We start from the raw sequence: 17,708 nt of genomic DNA on the forward strand, positions 1-17,708 counted from the left end.
GTTTCAGTTATAGCGGAAGTAGGTGCTGAACGGTGAATATTATGCTTTACTAGTGTAAGTAAAACTTGAGTTCTTGAGTTCATCAAAGTTGCGAAGTCACTTGATTGAATTTCAGATGCATCTAGTTAAAAGTTATCATAGATCAAACATTTAAATCCAATTTTATTCAACTTTAAATGTATGCTTTTCCTCTTCGCCGATCCTTAAAAATTGATTTTAATCTTTTCCAATATTAAATTGATATTTTTAACTAAAAGTTTATCGAGGCATTTTCGAGCTAATCTATATGCAGTCCAGGAGATAATTAAAGTCCAGCCAAATTAAACTAACAAGCTGAGCTGTGCGTGAAGCATGAAATTAAATTACAAATTTTGAAATTGATTAAGAGCTGCATTAAACACCAATTTAGCAGCAAATAACTTATTTAAAATATCCTCTTCTCCAGATTTTCATTCAAGCGCAGGAGTACAATAATATGAATATACCAGACTATCACAGCCCAAAATTATCTCAAACTAGAGGAATAAATTCCACTAAAAACATTAATTTAGGCACAATATTTTATTCAATATAAAACGCTTTAAATTCCTGAAGTTTAAGGTCGAGATATATTCCATTTTCAAAAGAAGTTGAATTTTTAAATCAAAAACTTTCATTTAAAAAATTAAGGTTACAAATAAACAAAAAAGTTAAACTTCAAACAGAAATTAATCCTCGACCAAAAAAATATATTTTCAACAAATTAGTTGAATTCCTAAATCAAAACAGATTAATTCACGAATGAACAGTTTAATTTGCAATCAAATTGTTAAATTTTCTATACCAATCTGTTTAAATTCAAAGCCAAAAGTAAATTTTTTTACAAAACAGTTCAACCCAAAATGATGATTTTTCAACAAAAAGTAGCAGAATTTTAAGGTCAAAAGACTGCTTCAAAATAAAATAGTTAAATTCTCAATCAAAGCATATTAATTTTTAGTCGAACAGTTGGATTTTTATCAAAATACTTAAATTTCAGCAATAAAAAATTAATTTTCAATCAAATAGTTGCATTTTAAACCAAATAATTCAATTTGCAATAAAATAGTTGAATTTTCAACAGGGAAAGATGAGTTCTCAAAGAAAAATGTAATTGTAGATATTTCAACCAAAAAATGCATTTTCAACCATTCGAACAGTTCAGTTTTAAGTAAAAAAATTGCTTTCAACCGCAGATGAATTTTCAATCAAAACAATAATTTTTAACCAAGTAGTCCAACTGTTAATAAATTAAAAAACATCAATTCTCAACAAAAACTACATTATTTGATAATTCAACAAAAAAGTTTTTAATTTTTAATTAAAAAAAAAAAAGCAGTTAAATTCAATCAAAAACGACGAATTTGCAACAAATTTAAAAGAGTTTTTCTACCAAAAGAGTTCATTGTCAAAGAGAATTGAGTTTTAAAGATAAAATTTTGAATGTTTTGTAAAACAGTAGACTTTGAAATCCGAAAAGATAGATTTTCAATCACAGTTAATTTTCAAACAACTAATTGAATTTTCAAACAAAACAATTGAATTTTTAACTAAACAGTATAATTTTTAACCATAAGAGATTAATGTTGAACTACAAAAAAAAAACAAAAAAAAAAAACAGTAGACTTTTTAACCAAAAAAGAAGACTTTAATGCTATTTCAAAAATATTCAAGCCAAAAAGACGCATTTTTTAAAAGACCGTTCAATTTTTAACCAAAAAACTTGAATTTTTTAAAATAAAACATACAGTGAAACTCTTCAATAGACCTCCCTTCTATAGCCCATCCGAGAATTAACGCAGCGCCGCATATAGGTCTAGCAGGAGCTGCGCGGGATCTGCGGCTGTTACTAAGGCGAGCAGTCAGGCGCAACAAACAAAAGCGGAGCAGGCTATAATGAGTTAATTCCCACCCACCGTCAGCCCCAAAATCAGCGCTATAGAAAAGTTTCACTGTATTTAGTTTAATTTTAAAAAAAAATGATTTTGTTCATAAAATTGTTGAACTTCGGGCAAAATAATTAAATTTTTAACTAAAAAGAATAAATTCTTCAGCAAAAAATACAGAATTTTTAAATTAACATGGAATCAAGAAAATATTTGTACGGACGATGCAAGATTTTAAAGAAAAGTTGTCTTGTTTCAAGAAAATGTTCCTAAATGTAGAAGATCTAGTTTCTTCAAGGCAGCACATTTTTTTGAGACAAGCCATATTGTCAATATCGAAAATATAATAGTCAACTTTTCAACCAAAAAAAATTAAGTTTCAACCAAAATTAGTTGGATTTTTCTTACTGGATTCTATTCATTCAGTTCAAATTTAAGGCCTAGCCTAGACTACAGGACAGCCATCTCGATGTTCTTTAAATTTGTGCGATTCATTTTATGATATCCACATAATTTGCGGCATTATTATTACCATCCGACAGATGTTGACAGCATTTTTCACAAAATGGACTATAAGCTCCATTAAGTGGCCGACAGAAAAATGGCATTTGCATGCACTCGTGCAAAAACTTTAACATCTCAGATGTTTCATAACATTTGGAAAGTTTCAGTTTAATATCAAAATATTTGACGCCTAACATATCCAAAAAATAGGAGATGATACAAGTTACTATATGTATCTTTCGCACTTTACATTAATTTTTCTCAGTGCAGAATGTTGGATCTGCGCTTTTTTCCCGGAGAATCGAACGGACTTGAAGAATTTAAAGAGGTTCCTAAGTCGAGCGTAACGTAACCGTAAAGGCGTAAAGTAAAGGCATCGTAAGTAAGTATAAAGTACGGTTAGTTTCTCTCCGGATGTACGATGGCCTCCTTCTCGCGAGCGGCCTTGCCTGGAATGTACATTTTCCGCTGTTTCTGTTTGGTTTCGATTCGAATCAATGCACCACCTTTCACCCATGTTTAGCGATTCCGACTGCACACGATTTTATCAGCCCTAGACTCACTTGTGTGACACGAGGTCGATTGCAGATCCTCTCCGATTATATCGCCGTCGCGTCACACGAGTCTACAAACTCTATTCTCAGTCCTTCAGTCTCCAGCTTTCATTTCAAAATTCAAGTCGAAACGATTCTGAGTTTTACTTCCAATCAATTTTAGCGAGGAGGAAATAATTCTGATCCTTGTAAGCTATAGAGTGTGTTATATTATTAACTATAAAAACTATACAGGTTATAGAATATCAAATCAAGTTGTTAGAGACGTTAGAAACAAGTGACCTGGAAGGCATGCGAGGTTGAGAGATTCGATCGATTTGTCTATCGATGAAATCTGCAACACTAGAAAGTTGATTGTCCTTTGAATCCCAAGTCGATAAAGGTCTTTAAAATTCCGTCCAATAGAGAGAACAAAGATCTGAAGGTGAATTTCATTATCGAAAATATTTTTGTTTCTAATATTAGACCAGCGCGAAAAAAAAGGTTAAATTTATGTACCATTTCCTCGAATTTCACAAATACCGCAGGCGCATTTACGATTTTTCTTGCTAAAATTTCAATCTGAAATAGTAAATTCACTAAACATTCACTAAACTCTACGAAAAGTTGAAATCTCATTTTAGTTAAAAACAAAACGGTTCAGTCGAAAAATAATGTGACTGATATTTTCCCATTCTTTAACTGTCTTGTAAAACTTTCGATCATATTACACTCCACTGGCCACCCTAAATTACTTGACAACTTCCTTAGGAAAAACTAAAATCAGGGTTCAAAAGTTTTGTAAGATTTCAGATTTGGAACAGGGGATTTGGTAAAAGAGCCATAATTCTGAATATAAAAGGGGCTTTTCTCACATTCTCACCTTCTAAAAAATAATTAAAATTATTTTCCAAAATTCCCGTTCCATGAATGCAAATTTGCTGTCCCAAGCGGAACAATAATTCTTCTAGAAAATAACTTGCTATAAAGTGACTAAGGTCTAAATTATAATTCTTTACGGAAATCCCCTGTTACATTTGATAAAAATATCATTCCTTACAGGAATTCCCTGTTACATTTGTTAAATATAATTCTTTACGGAAATTCCCTGTCAACAAATATTTTCGATAATCCTTTAAAGGAGAAACCTGATTAGCGCTTTTGCCTCATTTAAGGAGAAAGTGGAGCCATCGCCTCAAAATAACATTTTAAATAGAAAAACATTCTGGAATGTAAGCTCAAAGGTCTCAGATTTGTAGAGTACTTAAGTTGGGACGACTAACCGGAGAAAGTTGGATTTTTAGAGAGGGTGATTTAAATGTCATAAAAACACAGTCTTAAGTCCTAGGCGCCTAGACTCTAGTCGCGACACAAGCTTTGCAATTTTCAGACTATTATAATCTTAACGATTTTAAAACTAGTCGAAAATCTACCAAATTTAGGGTCGCCAGACTGACTATTCCGGCGAATGACCTTGTGTCTCATCGATCAAAGGAAAATAAGAATATGACAATGGCGAGACTTGTTCATTGTGACGCCGTTGGCGTAGCATTATGCGTGGGTGTGCAAACTCAGGTGGTACTGAATCCATGTAATTAATCCACATGAGGGCATCTAAAAAGTATGCCTTTTTGTCAGTTATTTTGATTGTTGTTATGTTTTAAAATGAATGGATTACAAATTAATATGATAAGATTAGCCTCGAAACTTATTTCAAGAACCATAAATCAAACGCAGGACCAGGTACCCAATAATTGATTCTTAAACCTCAGTCATCCAATACCTTACACTTCAACCCCATTAAAAAAAAAGGGAGTGTCTAAAATAAACTTTCGATTTCCCAACACACGTCACAACTGATCTCTTTGAAAACCTACACATCACATCATTTCAATTCCGAGAATAGATCTCCACACACGCACCCCAATTCTAGCCCTTCCAAGACAAAACCTCTCCCATATTGGAAAAAACCCTCACCGCACCGGACACGTGTTCCAAACTAAAATCCACCTGAAAAACATCATCACGCCTGAACCACGTGAGCACCTTTCACCGAATAAGGGTAGACACGTGCGACATCTCCTAAAAACTCTCTGAAGTAAAACATCAAATTTTTCCAAAAAAAATCTAATACGACAAGACATCAATTTACAACTGGTTAAACTCACTTTAAAGACATTGTCATCTTGAATAGTAAGTACCCGGTTTACGAAAACCCCTATTAAAAACATCGGCCATTCACCATTCTTAAGTCTAACCGTCAATCTATCTTGGAAACATCATGCTAGTCTAAAAACATAAGCCTTGGACCTAACGGCTGACACGATGTTTAACAATCTACTACTCACCCATGGCGGTGGACATGTTCCTGGCGCCGGGTTCCCCTGCTTCCTCCAATTTGGAAACGTGTTATTTAGCAAATACACCTGGAGGTGACACACTTATTCATCCTCGACCCTGTCGCGTGCGATTCTCCTCTTGTAGCCGACATATACGACCCACGTGTTCCCGAACCCGGTTCTGTTCGGCAAATGTTCCCGCTCCAAGAAACTCCTCGAGGGATAATAAAAACAAAGGCCGGGTCGTATTTCGACAACTCTTGCTTCCCTGAGACAGTGCCTCACGATGGGAAGTGAAAAGACCGCTTTTGAGGAATTATATAACGTCACTACTTGGCGCGACCAAAGTGCGTGGGCCGGGTAGTACTCCCAGGTCCCAAGTCTTCTCCGGTGCCAAAATCTTGAATCTAGCTGTGTATGTATGAATCCTATCAGGGGTTGATCCCTGAAAATATTCTTGATTGCAATTCGACAATAGGCTCGTCGATCTTTCGCTGGATTCCCCCAGTTTCTTCAGTTGCTGTCTTAAAAATAGTTTGTTTCCTTAATTAACTTGTCACTTAAATTATTTAGTTACTTCCTTAGACCGCTTGAAATTTTTCATTAGCTAAAAAGTTGCCACTTGCTAAAAAGTACGCTGAGCACGTTTCTCAGGGTCCACGTCCTCGAGCCGGTAACCCAGGTCACTTTCTTACCAAATCTTATCACTCAGGGTGGTAACATATGCCGACGAAAACGAGGTGCAAATTAAACACTACACTGCACAGAGTTTCCGTGAAAGGCAAGAAGGAACATCGAGGCCGGCGCCTTTTGCGACTAATCGAAAGACCTGAAGCATGAGAAAAGTCTCCTCAAATGGTTCGATAAAAAGTCAAGCACTGTTATTCCCAACGAGGTGATGGGGCAAAGTCTGTATAAATATCACTAGGTTTCGGGGAGAATATTAGTTTGGGGAGTTGAGATTATGTTTAATTAAAATTAACTGGGATTTTCACCAAAAACTAAATGGAGAAGCGTGTACCGTGTGGCTTGATTGCCACATGTACACGGACTACGAGCGAACCAGCCGTGGATATGCTCGGTTGTTTCCGTGAAATTTCGGCTCGCGAGCAATGCTGCTCAGAGTTCATCCTTCTCCTACCACCCGGGGGAACGTCGGTAAGAACATACTCTTTCCCCGTCTGTCTTTTGCACGGGAAAAACCGTTCTTATTTAGACTTTGCGGGACAGACATAAGGGAGCGGCGGGGAAAAAAAACGAGTTACAGGAGCAAACTGGTGCCCGGGAAGAGGGGCCATTCCACTTGCTTTTAATGAGAACTTGATGACAAAAATCGGGGCGGGAAAGTTTTGAAATTTGGAATGTTTAAATGAACGAAATATAAGAAAAATGAATCAAAATTCGCGGTCAAGAGTCATCGCAAATTACCGAAACAAGTAAAAAAAAATGCATTAAAATATCCATAGAAGAAAAGATAAATCTGTCATTGTTGGTTACGACAGTTGGCCGTAAAAATGTATCACTATACCTAAATTTTTTATCATTACTTATCACGCTTTGCAGAAATGAAAGGGAAAAAACAGTTGACTGGCTTATCACTGTATTTTAATAATAAAAAGGTCTGCTAGCATAAGCAAAAAGACAACAACAAAAAACAAGACAAATTAAATTCTTATATTACGGGACATTCAAATGTTTTTTTACTTTTATTTTATTTTTCTACTGAGTTCAAAACAGCAAATTCTTTATTTTTTATAAAATAATATTTTTTATTAATCCGATATAATAACTGCTATAATATTTTGTTATAATAATTTTCTACCATTCCTACTTGGATTTATTTTCTGATTTCACAACTTTGATTACCTTTTAAACAAACAAATAAAATATTAAATCATCAGTTTTTTTACATGCAGTGTTTTTGTTAGGATCAAAAAATACCTGATTGATAGAGCAAGTGTGTAGTAATTTTGCGAAATCATTATAACATTAATTTTTTCAGTTTAAGACACAACATTAAGAGTGTTTATAAATGAAAATATTTTAAAGTATTCATAAATTCATCTTTATGTTGAACAACGTTTCTATAAATTTTTTAATCTCTGGGTTTTCCAAAGTGAACAACGAATCTTGGCGTGATAAAAAAGGCAATTTAAATATCTGATTAGAAAAATGTCCAAACACAAGTAGCTACTATTTGTCAGGTGATACTAAAGACTAAAATCACAAGTTCAGGTTAGTTAAATTAAATATCATCCTTTAGTACTTTTTCATTTGTATTTACTAAAGAAAAATAATAAAATTTATATTGAATAGAATTAAAAAATATATCTACAGCTGAAACAGTTTTACTTTATGTTCATTTGAAACTACAGGTAGACTCAATTATTCCATCATCATTAATATAATTATAATCAAGCCTGTTTCCCACATACCGCAATTGATTAGAACGAAATCAGTAACCCACGATAAAGTGCTGTTTCGATCAGCCTATACAGCCATTTGATTCAATTATGTCGTCCACTTGAAACCACTTCCTTTCAAACATTGCTTCGCTTAATATAATAAGAATTTTATTTATTTTTTCTAAAAAAGAGTACTAATGTTCTGAATAATTCCTAGTAAGAATTTCAGTTTATGAACTTCATGCCTTATCAGTAGCACTCGAGCTACTCTTATCAACGAGTTTACTGACAAGACGTGAATAGTAGGTAGTATTTCTAAGGCTCATAGAAGAAAGGAAACGATTTGAGTGATTACGCAAAATGCCTGACTTCCGGTCTCTTGTATCGCTCGGGGGGATTTCGCCGGAATTCGTGGGAGGAGATGAAAGAAAAGTGAGTCCTCTAATGTGTTCTGCTATCGAAGAATCGTCAGATTTAATTTTCCTTTAAATTTTTCTTGTAAAAGAATGCTTAAATTGAAATTTTTCATTAAAATTTTAAGAAAATGAGAAAAATCTTTCTAGTGCAAGTTTGACTTTCTAGATTCGACTAGTTAGCGAGAAAATCTTGTTCGTGAATCACCCGCTACAAACATGCCGAAAAACCTTTTAAAGCTGCAGCACCTTATTCGCTGGAAATTCTCTGAAGGCCAGTTACAAATCGAATTATTTACAATAGCACGGGTCAAAGTTGATAACGACTTTCTAAGAACTGATTTAAGCTCAAGATAAAAAAAACTAATTAAGGGATGACTAATAATTCATGAGAATCCAAGCAACTTATTACAAACGGGGCCAATATTTGCGAGTAATCTAGAGTACTCGGTTACTTCATGTAATAAATGATAGAATAAATAAAAATCACACACGTGATTTCTAAGAAGCGATTTTTTTCAGGAGAGGAAGAATCTGTTTAACGGATGATTAATACAGCCTAATCTAAACAGTCACCACAAGGACCAATGTTTAGTCAAGAGTAACTAGTCAGCTGATTTACTGGTGACATAAATGAAAGAATGAAAATAAATAAATCGCAATAAAATGTGTCACTCCTGACATTTCAAAGAATAGATTTAACAAAGGTAACGAGGAGCGAAAATCCATTTGAGAGTGCTCAGCATTTTTGCGCTTGTTTGTTAAGATTAGTCATGCCGATATGTCTTCCAAGTGAGTCTCCTCAAATTACACCTCCAGGCTATCTGCACATACATCAGGAAGTGAGGAACGAAAATATTTGGAAGAATTTTATCCTTATCGAGTTCTGAAAATGGGATTATATTTCGAGTCAATGAATCACTCATTGTATTATTTAATTATCTGCAAATATAATTAATTACTGGATTTTGTAGCCGGAAATATTAATACTTCATGCGAGGGTTTCTATGGAAGTCTGGTAACATCAATTTATGACTTCTGCAGGTTTTCCATGTCTATTTTTAACAAATTTCAGGTCTACTTTTTTTTTTAGAAATCTAGTTAATTCTATTTCATTTCAGCACACTACTGATCGCAGACTAATTCGTCGACTATTTCTTGTACAGTTATTATTTAATGTACATGAAAAGAGACTTTCAATTATCTGATTGAATTTTAAATAATACTTTTCAATATTATTACCAAATTTTTATAGAAATCCTAGAATTGTATTAAATTTATTCTTATTAGTAAAAAATATCATTTGTATCAATCGATGGGTTAACCATTCGACTTTTGAGTGTATATCAGATTTCAAGTTTTGAAAACATTTCAAAAGGTTTCAAAGAGATTCATTAAAATTTCTCAAAGATTCGAAAACATTTTTAAAAAACTCAACCAGTTTTTGAAAGATGTAAACGATTTAAAAATATTTCGCCAGGATTGAAAAAATTACTAAAGATTAAATTTTCTTTCGAGATTTCAGAAATATTCACAAAGATGTCAAAGAAATTCACAGAGTCCAAAAGATTTCTTAAAAATTCCAACCGATTTTAAAGAAATTCACAAATTTTCAAAAATATTCAAAGGATTTCACAAATATTTTAAAAATATTTTAGAAGATTTCACAAAGACTTAACAGATTCCGAAACATTTCAGAATTTCAGAAATATTTAAGAGAATTCAACAAATTCACACACATTTCAAAAGACTTAAAAAATTTTATGAAAGTCAATTATTTCACATATAGATTTTAAAAAATTACAAAAGATTTCAGAAGAATTCGAAGATTTTACAATGATTTCGAGGATTTCAAAAAATTAAAAAAATGTTAAAGTAATTCTCAAAGATTTCAAGTCATTTCACAGATTCCAAAAGATTTCATATATTATAAAGAAATTCACAGTGTTAGAAAATATTTAGCCAAGATTTCAAATCATCGTTTCACAAAAGTATTAAGAATTTCACATTTTTTTGAGGGAATTTTTAAGGCTTATCAAAGAAATTCACAAAGTTTGCAAAAGATTTCAACGGTATCAAAAACATCATGAGCAATTCAAAATATTTCAAAAAATTTAAAGATTTCAACGAAATTCATAAAGACTTGAAACTATGTCAAAAAGGTATTAACGATTTCAATTTTTGTTTAAAGATTCGAAGAGATTTCAAAGGAATTCACAAAATTTTCTAAACATTTCGGAAAACTTCGTAAATATATAAAAGATTTTAAATCATTTCTAAAAAATATTAAAGATGTCAAAAAATTGCAAAGACATTTACTGAGTCCAAGAGATATATCAAGAGTTCTCGAAAAAAAACCAGAAAGTTTTCAACGATTTGAAAAACATTTAAAACATTCCAACAGATTCCAAGATTTTTTAAGATTTCAGAAAAATGTAAAGCTTTCAAAGAAATATACAAAGTTTGCAAAAGATTTCAACGCGTTCAAACATATTTTAAATATTCGAAAATATTTTTAAAAATTCAAAGATTTCAACGAAATGCACAAAGATTTAAAATCACTTCACAAATTTATATGAAGGATTTCAAAATATTAAAAAAATTTCAAAGAAATTCACAGATTCCATGATATTTCAGATGCTTTCGCAAAGATTTTAAAACAACTCAATATTTCAGAAATCACGATTAAAAAAGAAAATGTAAACAAATTTGTAATGAATTTAAGCAAATTTTCATGACTTTTCAAATATTACAAAGATTTCTAAATATTTTAAAGATTCCACAAAACTTTGAAAGAATTCGCAAAGGCTTGCACACCAGTCATAGCTGTTGATCAAGCCCTTTATATCAATGAGATAACTTAAAAATCACGGTAAGTACTAAAATATTTGTTATGACTGAAATAAGCGCGACTAAAAATATTCAATTTTTTAATTCCCGAACTTCACCAGGAGTTTCAGAATTTTTTCCAAATTCTAGGTTTTGTAGCAAACCTGCATGCGGTAATTTTATTTCTATAATTTGCAATTGCTTTAAAACATTAATTACTTAACTAGTCTGAAGAGAAACTATTTCTAGATTTATGAGCGGAATATTTTGCGACCAAAATTCTACATACTATCATGTGACTGAAATTTCTTAAGTTTATAAACAAAACGAGAAAGATTCCTAAATTTCCTTTAATAATTTTATTCACCTGGTGCCAGGCAAAACAAAAATTAGTTTATAAATGTTGAGATATTTAATTATTTATACTATCTGCTTAATTTAATAGACCTATGATAAATTTCCTAAATTAAAAATATTATTCTATTCAGAATTAGTAAGGAATGATTTCCAAATTTGAAACATAGGGTTGTATTTGGTCAATAAGTGCTTTATAAATAGCGTAATAGATAAAGAATCACGTGATTTACGGATGCTAGTATTATGTCAATACAAAGTTCAAGCTGGTGACTGTCTTCTGCATATTAATTATTATAATTCCTTCAACCGTATACACATATTTTAAATTTCATTTTACTTTAAAATTTCAATTTTATTCCACAAAAAAATGCACTTCCTGAAAGTACTAAAAAATTTATAATATATCTGATTAATGTATTAAAAGATTTTGATTAGAATCCCAAATTACTGAATTATTTGATTTGCACTAATTGAGAACATTTATCTGTCCAAAAATCAACGAAAAAAATCCGGCTTCAACCCTAAATCGCAGCTCCGCCTCCTAAAAATTCCCCACCACATGTCGCCTTCGTCGAATCGACCTTTACTTTTCCGATCCATTCGACCCCGATAAATATAAAAACCTCCAACAACCCTCCGTGCAAATTTTTGGGAAAGAATCCTCTGTCATTTCCCTAGATGTAAAATCGGGGCGTTGAAAAAAGGGTCTGAAACCGTGCTTGTGCAACACCGCCATAACCTCAAAATTGACGCACGCTTGGCGGCATATTGCAGACAGCACAAAACACAACAAAAAAAGTCAAGCCAGCTCAGAGATTAGATGGTAATAACGATAAATGAATTGAAAAAATTAATTAAAATTGAAACTTACCAGCATGCGGGACGAAACGTTGCTGATTTGCAGCAACAGAATTGTAGGCTTGCGGCGAGTGAGCCACGCCGGGCTGGCTGACGTTGACGTTAACGATGTGCTGTCCTTGGTGAATTTGTTGCTGCTGGTGGACTTGTTGCTGGTGAACTTGCTGCTGATGGACCTGCTGCTGATGCACTTGCTGCTGGTGGGACTGCTGCTGCTGCTGATGGGTCTGTTGCTGCTGTTGATGATGCTGCTGGTGATGGTGCTGCTGCAAATGATGGTGTTTATTTCCCTTCCCCGGCATGCTCATCGCAGGCGTTTGCCTCCTTTCGAGCTGTCCTCTATCTTCAAAACTTGCCGCCCGGGGCTCACCTTAGTCCACATAGAGCTGTAATTCTCGCGAAACACTCACTTATACAACGGCTCACACTTTGTCACTTTTGAACCGACGCGTCACTCGCGATTTTAGTTATTATTCTATTAAAATAAAGGTACAAAAATCAGTGAAAAAATCGAGGTATAACTTCCGACTTTGGTTATGGAAAGGCGGCAAGAAGACGCGCACGTTTTCTCTCTTGTTTCCACCTTTTTTTTCGTTCACTATCAGTTTTCTCCTCGTTTCTCGTCTTCTATCGACGAGATGGTCGAAAAGACACAATCTCGCTAAATCTGAAAAGCACAATTAGTTTCCTTAAATATTTGACAAGCAATAGGTCCTTTCTTAAGTTTGTTTCGCACCAAAAAAAAAAAAAAAAACACTAATTTAGATCGAAGAACGGACTACGAAGCACGCCTTTCAATGGTGGGATTCACAATCAACAATCCAGCAGGGACCGGCCTTCTTCGTAGTTTGTCGCGCTAAGTTGCGCGAACGACGATGATGAATCTACTGCGCAACATAGAGGCACTGCCGTCGCGAATGAATTTGAAACCAGCAGATAAGATATACATGAGTAATAATCAAAATTTTAGATTAGTTTCCGACGCGCCAAGGATGATTCAGAAATGTTTTTGAAGTAACTTGAAAATTTGGTCTTTAACTCGAATTATTTAGGGTTGGGAATGAAATTTTGAAAGTATTGAGAGGCACCTAAAGTTACTAACTAAACGGCGGTGCCGTTAATGGTATCACAGATATATGGTATTAATGGCAGTGAGTGGAGAAAAGTGGGAGTAGCCACCTTGCACACGGATGCAATGACCTGTATTCAGGGACCTTGTCCTCAAACACGCCAATTAATCAAGTTTCCAAAAAGCCCTATTTATAATTTGCAGATTCTATTGAGTTTATATTAATAACATGAATCACATAGCAAAAGGAACTCGCAATAATGTTGAATGATTTTTCTCATTATAGGATTTTTTAAAAATTAGATATACAGGGTGGCGATTCGACAGACGATTTTAAATTCCCGATTTTTCCCGGTCAAGTTTTTTTTTAATTTTCTCGGCCAACTAAAAGTAACATATTCATATTTGTCGCAAAACCCAACGTTTATCTTAATTCATGACGTTTATTCGAAACATCCTTAAACCCAACGGAGCAGATCATTGCAAAATAAATGAATTTTCATATAAAATTGTGAATCTTTAAATGAAATAGTGAAATTTTAAACCGAACAGATGAATTTTCAACTGAAATTAATTTCAACTAAAATATAATTTAACTAAAATACTTGAATTTGTAAACAAATGATGAATTTTTAAACAATAAGATTAATTTTCTACCAAATATACTTTTCAATCGAAAATTGAATAGTTACATTTTTAGTGAAGAGAATTAATTTCAAACTGACTGATGAATTTTCAACTAAAATTATGAATCTCCCAATAAAGTAGTTGGATTTTATAACAAGATGGTGAATTTTCAACCAAGACGATTAATCTCTACCAAAAAGTAAATTTTTTAATCAAATACACAAATTTATATCTTAAAAAATTTATGATTAACCAAAGAGATGAATTTTCAACTAGAATTATGGAATATTTATTTGGAGTAGTTACATTTTTGGTTTAAAAAATTAATTTTCAAACTAACTGATTAATTTTCAGTTAAAACAATGAAACTTTAACTGAAATAGTGGAATTTTCATCAAAAAACATGTTGAATACTAAAACATAAAAATATTAATATTAAAAAAGACGTATTTTTAACAAAAAAAGATCATTTTTTAAACAAAAATTGAATGATTAAATTTTTGGCCAAAAAATAAATTTTCAACCAAAGAGATGAATTTTTAAGTATAATTATAGAGTATTCAAGGGGAATAATAGTTACATTTTTAATAAAGAAAACTAAAAAATAAACCAAGATAGTAGTAGCTATTTTTTAACCAAAGAAATGAATTTTTTCTTAAAATGATGTAAAAAAGTCACTGTCTCATAAAATTGTCGGCCATTTCTCGGTCCAGCAGACCCCTGCTTTTTAAGTCTGTTTAAATAGTTAAATTTTTGTAAAGTCCTTTGAAACAGATTTTAATCCTTGAAATTTATCTGAAATCTTTTTAAATCTTCAGAAATCTGTTGAAACCATTTGGAATCATTTGAAATCTTTGAAATCGGATGTGAGATGCCTTTAAGAAATCTTTTGAAGTTTTTAAAAATAATTTTAAATATTTGAAATCTTTCTGATATTTTTGTGAAGCCTTTTGAAACCGTATTAAATTTTCCAAAAATATTAAAATCTTTGTAAAATTCTTCGAAATCTCTTTGGAATCTTTGAAATATGAAGTACAAAGCTTTTGTGAAGTAGTTTTGAATTTTTTTAACTATTTAAAATCTTTTTGACCTTTTTAATCTTTGAAACCTTTGTGAAATATTTTAAATCCTTGAAATCTTTGCGAGATTTTAAAATCATTTTCAAATCTTCTAACATCGTTTAAAATTTTCGTGAAATGTTTTTAAATATTTGTAATATCTTTTGAAATATTTGAAAGTTTTCCAAGATCTTTATGAAATCTTTAAAGTGTTTGTGAGATCTTGAAAATCTTTTTGAAATCTTATAAAATCATCTGAAATATTTTTGAAATGGTTTAAATATTTGTAAAATGTTGTAAAATCTTATGTGAAAGCTTTTGAAACCGTTTGAAATCTTTCAAATATGCCTGATGTCTTTAAAATAATTTTAAAAATTCAAATCTTTTGAATTCGTTCGTTATCTTCGAAATGTTTTTAAATATTTTGAAATCTAGAAATGCACACTAAAAAGTTGAGTGATCAAACCCTGAAAAATTCTAATCCTAAAACAAAACATACATACAAAATCCATACATTTTCAACCAAATTGTTAAATTTCCAGTTTAAAAAATTAATTATTAACCAAAAAAAAAAACGAATTTTTTACAAAACAGTTAAATTCTTTACAAAATTGCTGAATTTTCAAGCCGATTGTTAAGTTTCCAGTTAAAAAAATTATTTGTAACTTTTTTTGTACAATTTTTTTGTATACAAAATTGGCGAATTCCCAACAAAAAAATAGTTGAACTAAAAAATCAATTTTTAGCAAAAAATTCAATAATTCAATCGTTATTACGAATAATTACTTTTCATAAAAAAATGCATTGTCAACAATGTAATAGCTGATGTATAAACAAGGAATGAATTTCATTTTTAACACATAACAATTCAATTGGACCAAAAAGAAAATTTTTTAAACATTCAAAATGTTGAATTTTCAAACCAAAATGTCGAAAAATACACCAACTTTAAACCAAATAGTTGAAGTTTCCCCTGAAAAAGATCAATATTCCATCAAAAATGGAATATTTAAATTTACAATGTATAAAATTAAGTTTCAATCATAAAGATAAATTTCCAACAAAAAATGTAATAGTTGACATTTGAACCAAAAAGATGTAGTTTTTAAATTTAAATGATTTAAATTCAATAGTAATTTAAAAAAATCGCACTTTCAAAAAACCCAGAAAATTAACTTTCTACTACAAAAAGGAAATGGTTATATATTTAAAAAAAGCGAATTTTCAACAATATAGTTAAATTTTCAACCAAAGAAATTATTTTTAACTGAAATGTTGAATCCTCAACTAAAAAAATGAATTTTTAACAAAGTAGTAAATGTTTCGACTAAATATTTTAATCTCATAACAAATTTTTAAACGTTTGCTTTCAGTGAGTCAAACGTGTCAAAACGTTACGTTAGAAATGATTTAAAACGAAAAACGTTAATTAATGTAAATAAAAACCTTCCGTAGAAATAAATTATTTCAAATTTGAAAGTGCATAAAATTAATAAATTTCAAATTTAAAACTTTGCTTAAATTCAATAAAATACAAGCAGATATAGTTTAAATATTTAAAACAGCTTGAAAGAACAGATTAATACAAATTAAATAGAAAATATTTTTGATAAATATTGTATTGTTTTTAAAATAATTAAAAATTTTTTAAATTCTGAACAATTAAATATATTTTTGTTCGACTTAAAATGAAACTAATTACAATGCCCCAAACATTAGTCACCAAGAGAAAATAACTAACAAAATTTCCACATCAGTCCATCAGAACGTCCAGATCGTAAAAATTAGGTTAGGAATTTAACCATATTTAAATTAGAAAATGTAATGGAATTAAAAAACATATTCAATGTTGGAAACCTTCCGCAAAAGAAGTTGATAAACCTCTTCTACTAAAATCAAGTACAGATTCTTTTGAAAAATCGAGAAATAACCAATTAAAGCACAAAAATCGAGAAAAGAATTCCAGCATGTTCCTTCCCAACCCGATTTCGTCACGTTGTGAAAAATCCGTTACTTTACTAATAAGCCTAACCACAAAATCAACAAAAAAATTAAATCATACATTCCGAAGTTTAGAATTTATAATGATAGGGACTAAACTCTAAAAAATGATGAAATTTGACTAGAAAAAGGCATATTCGCCCGTGTTTCAAAACAAATCAGCAAGATAACATGTTTTGTTTTCATTAGAATCGATTCAAGCCGAACGTGACATTTTTACGTTTCGTGTGCGCCTATAAAAGATAAATATTCACTTACATTTTAGCTTCAAACCTCGTTCGGTACTTCTTAAATGTTTATCAGCACTTGGAAGTCTTGCACAATTGTCTAAATAATAATATATAACAATACTGAAATCCGCAACACGCGAACACGATTCAACTATGAGTTTCACTTTGCGATTTGTCTGCCACCTGGTGGCACAAATGCCAGCCAAGACCGGTGAATGCTCAAGTTTTAGCGATTTTGATCTTAGACTCTTATCAGCCGCTTTCTAAAAGAATAAAAATTTTAAGAGATAAAAGTGTCGATTAATCAACCACTGTATACACAAGATGTAAAATTTCCACCGGTTTATACTCTCTAGACCGGGAAAGCGATAAAGTGCCAACATAACCTCATAGTAATTATTAAAAATAAATGTAAATATTGGCCTCTTATCAATCGAAAAACACTTGTTTTGTATCAATATGACGTCATACGGTAAAGCTGAGACTGATCGACTTCGGAAAAATTTAGAAGAGCAGCTGGACAGGCTCGTACAACAATTGGAGGATTTGGAAAATTGCAGGTAATAGGCGCAAGTGTTTTT

The 17,708-nt window shown here is 31.6% G+C and overlaps 2 protein-coding genes across 2 annotated transcripts in view; one reads left to right on the plus strand and one right to left on the minus strand.

Annotated features, from left to right (window-relative positions):
* The window catches only part of LOC117170075 (eukaryotic translation initiation factor 4 gamma 1-like), a 129,614-nt gene extending 112,331 nt beyond the window's left edge, over positions 1–17,283 (minus strand). The window contains exons 1-2 of the mRNA XM_033356597.1: positions 17,156–17,283; positions 12,156–12,809 (exon numbers count right to left, since the gene is read on the minus strand). Of these exons, the coding sequence (XP_033212488.1) occupies positions 12,156–12,450 (295 nt within the window). The 5' untranslated portion in view covers positions 12,451–12,809; positions 17,156–17,283. The remainder of the gene's footprint in view (positions 1–12,155; positions 12,810–17,155) is intronic.
* Positions 17,240–17,708, plus strand: part of LOC117168749 (protein LZIC-like) — a 7,929-nt gene continuing 7,460 nt past the window's right edge. Inside the window, exon 1 of the mRNA XM_033354498.1 lies at positions 17,240–17,687. Coding sequence (XP_033210389.1) covers positions 17,587–17,687 — 101 coding nt within the window. The 5' untranslated portion in view covers positions 17,240–17,586. The remainder of the gene's footprint in view (positions 17,688–17,708) is intronic.

This window comes from Belonocnema kinseyi, chromosome 3 (assembly GCF_010883055.1).
Source record: "Belonocnema kinseyi isolate 2016_QV_RU_SX_M_011 chromosome 3, B_treatae_v1, whole genome shotgun sequence".
Classification (NCBI taxonomy): domain Eukaryota; kingdom Metazoa; phylum Arthropoda; class Insecta; order Hymenoptera; family Cynipidae; genus Belonocnema; species Belonocnema kinseyi.